General features: G+C 35.0%; 1 protein-coding gene across 5 annotated transcripts in view; it reads left to right on the forward strand.

Moving 5' to 3' along the window:
• LOC136865935 (alpha-N-acetylgalactosaminidase) overlaps positions 1-6,117 on the forward strand; it is a 112,728-nt gene extending 106,611 nt beyond the window's left edge. For all 5 annotated transcript variants that reach the window (XM_067142485.2, XM_067142486.2, XM_067142487.2 and 2 more), the window contains 2 exons: positions 3,555-3,627; positions 4,389-6,117. In XM_067142485.2, coding sequence (XP_066998586.1) covers positions 3,555-3,627; positions 4,389-4,513 — 198 coding nt within the window. In that variant the 3' untranslated portion in view covers positions 4,514-6,117. The remainder of the gene's footprint in view (positions 1-3,554; positions 3,628-4,388) is intronic.
• The last annotated feature ends 1,113 nt before the right edge of the window (positions 6,118-7,230 follow it).

Genomic DNA, 7,230 nt, shown 5'->3' on the forward strand with positions numbered 1-7,230 from the left:
TTCTTCACGTTCTTTTCTCAACTAGGTATTCACTCTACTGTGTCCATAAATAAACAGTGATGAATTGTATGATTTAACACCTTTCAGACAATGGCTATGCATGTTATAGGAAATAAATAGATGGAGCGTGATAAAATTCACTTGAATAATCAACCAATTGTCTCTTGTGACCATAAACAAAAGATTATCTTGACATGAGTATGAGAGGATTTATACTCATTGATTGCTGTCAAATACAAATCAAACTGCAGGAGCAAGATTTATTCTGAACTATTTTCATGTTAGATTCCTGTCACAGACAACAAAACCACTTCCAAGGTCGTTCAATTATTTCTGTCTTCTGACCTTTAGACAGGCTATATTCTTGGTGAATTCAGAATCTGCACAAACTATCACATCAAACATAAGTCGGTGAAAAAAGATTAGATTAAATTTTTTTCTGGTAGGATTAGGGTTATTTGGCCCTCTCTTCCATATAGCCTGGTTTTGGGATACAGTGTATGGACAGTAACAATCAGAAATCAAAATTACAACTATTAACTTAATAAAATACCAATACGATGATGATAAGAAAGAAGACAACCATTAAGCAGTAAAAATATCTGCAAAATAATTATTCATGTATACAGCTGAATCCTTACTGCACGGTAGCTACATAACTACTCGTACTTAGAATCGCCACTACTAAATATTTACAATTTAGCAAATTCATTTGTTGTTGAGTTTCCAAAATTGTCGTCGGATGAGAACCAGTTAAACTGAGAATGAATGGAGGTGGAGAGGATATAGAGAGAATTTGGTGAAGAAGGCATAGGGCATGAAGGTTACAGCTTTGTTTCGGTCTTAATCAGCCAAGTTAGTTATAGGCTGAAGCGATAAGGTCATATGTGGCGCGCACAAGCCTTTTGAGCACATTGTAATATATCAGTAAGAATGGCAGTCAGTTCACAGTAAACTACATCGCAATAGTGACATGAGGGGAATGATAAACCTTCCTAGTGGCATTGTTACTAGCTTTTCTCAAAGGTGGCTGTGGGTGGGTTGACATCTTACCAGTGCACGTGGAATTTTTGAAATAAAAAATCACATCTTTGTGGTTCAGTATTCATGCAGAATTACAAATCCCATGACTGTGGTCACAATATTAACTTACAGTTAAAATTACAGGCTTCCTTCTGTGCCTTCTTAGTACATAAAAGAAGAAGACAGTAGTTTACAAGTAGGGATAAATAGAAATGAAATGGCTAACCTTACAAAAAAGTAAGTAAGAACAGTCTAAAGACTTGTTAAAAAGTTTGCTGTTGTACCCATTTTTGATGGGAAAATCACTTTGCATATATATTATATGATTACATTGTTAATGTTTATTTACTGATCATTTTATACAGCTCTGGGAATTTGGTTTGTCTGGATAGTGTTTTATTTCCAAGTTTCATTTTTGTTGTCATATCTGAATTCAGGACACCATATACAATAGAGTAAAACCTGGATTATACATTCCCGGAAACTACGTTTTCCCATATTATTCATTCAAATTATGTGGTCCCGCGAGCATCCTAATTAAATCACGTTGTAAAAATCCTGCATTATCTGTTCCTCGAAGGAACGATTTCCCGGATCAACCGTCCAGAAATGTCAGCCCCATCAACGCTAAATCCTCGATTACACGTTTTTCAAGAAACTGTATCTCATGAAAGAATGGCTACGGCATACTTACAGATCTTGGTGTTAACATCCCGTCTTGTGGTTATTAGAGGAAGTACGATACTGTACTGGAAAAGCGATTGTCATTGAACTTGCATAAGGGACCATCTTAGCACCACATTCGGGTGCTATTGTTTAGAGAATCCTCGGAAATCATAAAGCAGATTGTCCACAACAATTGGAAGGAGACAGAGCACATTTCGACAGCTCTACTTGAAGATGGAACGAGTTTCGTCAAATGTTCGTACTTGTAAAACGTCTACATTACGTCCAGGGTTAGATGTTTGTTTATTATTTCGAGTGTATCCCCGAGCAGGTTTTTAGCATTTCCCTCATGGCACTGTATAGCCACTGGACTTTCAGGCAGGAATCGAAACTACTTCTTAAGTAACACAAATTTAGTATTTTAATATTATTGTATACGATTATGTTATCGAAACCAGAACAGATGTTGCACCTTACATACATAAAGCCATTGGAGGTTTTAGGATTGCCTATAACTGTTTTGGCCCTAATATAAGACTGAGAATTTTACGTTTTTGTTTTAAAAAGTTATAAAAACCACAGTCGTTTTATTTGCGAACGTTACATTTTAAAAGCTTGTATAATTTTACACTTGTACCGACTTGTACAGCAAGCACGCATTCCAGCTGAGTTCAAGGTCACAAATAACCATAATTTCCGAAGTTTTGATTATATTTTTTCACTTTCCAACTTGATTGTGATTAGTGAAGGGCAGAATTGAATATAGCGCATTCAAGAACTTGAGAATCGATACTTATATTTGAAACCATATTCTCGAATTCCACATAACCTTTAAAAGTCGATGCAGGCCTAATTTATGCGCTATAAGATTTCCATAAACTGACTATGAACACTACACCGGTGACCAAATTACAATAGAAGATTTTTAAAAAATAGGATTTCGCTATCATGTTGGGCGCTTATGTATCTAATGTGCTTTATTTTATTAGATTAGAGAATTAAAAACTACTTGTGGTCGAATATAGTTTAGCTTGGCATTACGGGTATTACATTTTTCGAAGAGTTTGGCTGATCAAAGTTGCTGAACTGAAAGAAGTTTTCAGATGAAACTGATGAAGTTTCCCCGGTAAAACTGAATGTAAAGTTTTGAGATTTTTAATTCGCATACCGGTAATTAATGTTTGAAGCCGGCCCCGCGGTCTAATTTGCCTGCCTCTCACCCAAAAGGCCCGGGTTCGATTCCCGGCCAGGTCAGACATTTTTACCTGGATATGAGGGCTGGTTCCAGGTTCACTCATTCTGCGATTGCCTTTAATTGAGGAACTATCGAATGGTGAGATGGCAACCACGGTCTAGAGAGCCAGGAATAACGGCCGAGAGGATTCATCACACTGACCATGCGTCATCTCGTAATTTGCAGGCCTTTGGACCGAGCAGCAGTCGCTTGGTAGGTGGACGTTCCATTGGGGCTGTAGTTTGGTTTGGTTTAGGGGTGTTTGTAAGATTATAATTACACATGGTATTTCATTTTTGTGATGTTTAGTCAAATTATTGATGGTTCATTCGTTCCTGGATTTTCCGTTTCCCCATGTTGTACTTTTTCTTTTGTTCCGAGGTCCCTCCAAAAACAGAGAATTGAGGTTCCACTGAACTACATGTAGATTCTTGTAAAGTTAAATTAGTGTTATCAAGAAATCAATATGGAATAACTTTCTTTGGCTTATTTTCTTAAAATTCATATATTTAATTCAATATTCCACTTTGCTTGCTCCATTTTTTAAAATTTACTTTATACTCGAAATTTAATTTAGATATCTGTTAAGATTAAGTTGTTATTTGATATGTTTTTATTATATTTTTTCTAGGATCTGTATGAAGATGTTAACTACGGAATATTGACCCCCCAGACCAAAATAAAAGTCAAAGTAAATCCATCAGGTGAGTGTTCTATTCTGACCAGTTATACACAAATTGTAGGAAGTAAGTTGTAAAGCTTTTGCTATGTTGTGGAAATGTTAAAGCCAGCTTAGGTGAGGCTGTTGGTTAGTCACTGGCTTTCTATTGCCAAGGTTGCTGTTTGGTACATGCTTAGGTCCTTGGCATTTATGGGTGTTTGAATGGGGCATCTCCATATTGGTTTCCAGCAGGTTACAGAGTTGTAGGAAAAAATTCCTGCATGCTCAAAACTTTGTAGCTGTTTGGGAGTCAGAGAAAAAGAAAGATCTAACAGTACTTCTTTGTAATGGTTCTATGAATTTCCTTTTTTGTCTATTTATAAATAGCATTTCAATACATTTTTTTCTGACAAGTACTATTTAAAGAAATTTTCCAGTAAAAAAAAAAAAAGTATCAGGGTGAAAGAAGGTAGGTCAATTATAGTATCAGAGTTGTGAACACATGTTTAAAATCTTCACTGAAGTAAGATTTTTCACTAAGAAGAATCAAAGAAAACTTAAATTATAAGCAGTTCTGAGTTATAACTAGTTCAAAAATTTTCCCCTTGAATTATGTGTGAACTAGCATACAGGCCAACAAGAAAAGAAGGCAAAACACTACATATTTGGTAGATTTACTGGGGTAAAGGAATTCATGCAGGACTAAATTCTGGCACTCAGCATCTCCAGAAACCATAAAAGTAATTAGTGGAACATAAAGCCAATTAAATTATTAACAAATTGTAATGCAAGTTTCTTTTCTAGGTGTCGTTATTCTCCGTGCTGATATTCAACCCTCGTACGAGCCAGCATCACGGTTTGCAGCACCTTTAAGAACATCGTTCAGTCCATTGAATGACATTTTCCAAGTGAGACCGAACTTGTTTTAATGATGAAACCTGTTTCATAGAGACTTTATTGAATGTTACGGAACATGAATGAATGGAGGAAGTCAGGCAAGTAATGCAGTAATGATCTCTGAATGGAAGGTAAGATCGGGTGACATGCTTAATGTGTTCCTAATCATATTTAATGCATTTCACCATAAAATGTTGAGCTTCAACATTTTAAGCCTGATATAATTCAGTGATCATTGAGAAAAAGGTGTTACTTGAACTTACATTAGACTGAGGCTGATGCACCACTTGTTGTGTGCATTTTCCTGGTTCAGAAGTCAGATCAGGGCATTGCTTTTAAGATCTAAAGCTAAAGGTTGTTAGGTTTGCTAACAACGTCGATTTCTTCTTTATTTTTGTTTTAAATATTGGGTACTATTTTAAAAACATATAAAATGAATACAAGTGTGATACATTCTAAAAGGAACATCAAGCCAAACACACTTGTTGGATAGTGATTGCTGAGAGAGAAACTAATAGTTTTTCACAGTATGTTAATTAGTAAATATATTTATGATCACTGCTAAGTGACTGATATGCCATAGATATATATATTTGTATGTGATAATTTGTTTATAATATGGCGGCTCTTTCATTTGAGAAAGTGAAGCCTTTCTCTGTACAAATACAATGTTAATTAAATATTGTATATAAGAATTGAAACTAAGATGTTTCATAGGAAGTTTAATTTTTTTAAAAGGAAACATTATTATTGATCAGAAACTCTTCTGAGATAATAGTTACTGTATTTATTTGAATATCAAAAATGGATGCTCTTTTGTATATCAGGGATAAACATAGTTCAAAAAAATAATATATGGTATATATTTCATGTTTCTCTAAATGACTCGTGTATCATTTCATGGGATCATATTTTCTTTCTTTTCTAACAAGTGGTACTTTCAATGGCCTTACGTTCATAGGTGAATTTGTGTATTTGAGATCATTATTCTATTGAAGATTGTTTTTGAATATGTAAGAGAGGTTATTTTGGTGGGGTTGTGGCAGGTTTCTTTTTCATTATTTTCACTTCAGAATGTGCATGGACTTTTGATTGCAAGTCAGTTTTTTCTGCCGACTATTGCTTAGACTTCTTTTAAGCTGTAAGAGAACTCTTATATTTCTAAATTGAGTTGTTTTGGTGTTATGTGTCATATCTTGTAATACCCACATGTTTCAGTCAAAACTCACCCTCAGGTGATGGCTGGAAATTGGATGTTCTTATAATTACAGTATTTGGGGTTCTTTCATGTGTGATAACTATTTAATATTCAAATTAATATAGTAACTAGAAAATAATTTCTGCCAGTCCCGAAGCTTTGTATACATCGTGCGTGTTGGAAAACAGAAAATTATTGAGTATCAGTTGGGTTGATATTTTCTCCATAAAGAAAAAATGAATGACAATTGTGACAACTATTTATTTTTTCCAATATTAAGGCAATAAAGATACATCGCTTCTTTTCCCACCAGTATGTATGGTTTGTCATTCATAGTTTCTTACCTGATTTAATTATTTATATGCATTTAGTGTGTTAAATTTTTGATGTTTGAAGTCACACACATGTGCAATGAATAAATGATCTGTCTCATTTATATACCTTTTGTTGTGTTTAAGTTTTTTGAAACAACTGAAAAAGCAATGTAAGGTACATGATATTCTCCTTGGAAACAAATGATTTCACAGCCATTGGACCACTGCCATTCACAAGATTTTCAGTTGCAAGCAATGTTTTAAATCTACATCTTAACCCTTTGACATGTGATTATTTCACTTGGAAAGGCAGGAGGGAGTGTTGTTATTTATTTACATGTTAAGTTATTGAATTGGCAACCAACAACATTTAGTAACATTTTAGATTCCTACCTTTTCACTCATGTTCTAATGGTATGAAAGATATTTTCCTGCTGACGATCCTTTGGAGGAGAATTCATGTTTGAAGCCTGAAAACAACTTCAGTTTTTTTAAAACTCTTTTGCTGTATACGGACGTAGAATTGTCGCAAGTGCTCAACATGATATTAGATGTCTCTGAATCTGACATCTTGCCTGCTATCAGTATCAGATTGGAAAATTATTACTTCTTTCTCACTAAGAAAAGGCATCTCTATTATTATTTATTTGTTCATTTATTCATTCATTGATACGGCCAACTGTGGGCCATGTTTACACACTCTACCTGCCCTTCTGTTGCACAGACTAATGCCTTTTTCTTTGCACTCTTGCCAAAGATCTACATTATTATTTTAGCCCACCTTGGCCATGATCTTTAAGGTGTCAAATGTTTAATAGTATAACACCACAGCACAGAGTGAATTGGTTGTGCTGTTAGGTTCGCACAGTTGTGAGCTTGCATTCGGGAAATAGTAGGCTCAAACCCTACTCTCAGCAGCCGAGGGTGGTTTTCCGTTATTTGTTTTTTTGATTTGCTAACCTGGTTGTCTGTGGGGTGCTAGCAGAGGTGGAAAGGTAATTTTTTTGTCCAGTGGAGACATGGGGAATGCTACCTCATCGTGGCTTATTTGTCTTGACTGTAACAGAATGAATGCATGACAGAGATTTTTGAAGAAATAAATGTGTGGTTATGAATTAGAGAGTACCTTGTATTTTTAGTGATACCATAAATAACCCACAGAACGGTCTTGAGTGGCAATGTGCTGTCTAAATTCATAGAATTTAGTCCAGATAAGAATAATCTGACCCACATACCA

This window comes from Anabrus simplex, chromosome 3, assembly GCF_040414725.1.
Source record: "Anabrus simplex isolate iqAnaSimp1 chromosome 3, ASM4041472v1, whole genome shotgun sequence".
Taxonomy (NCBI): Eukaryota; Metazoa; Arthropoda; class Insecta; order Orthoptera; family Tettigoniidae; genus Anabrus; species Anabrus simplex.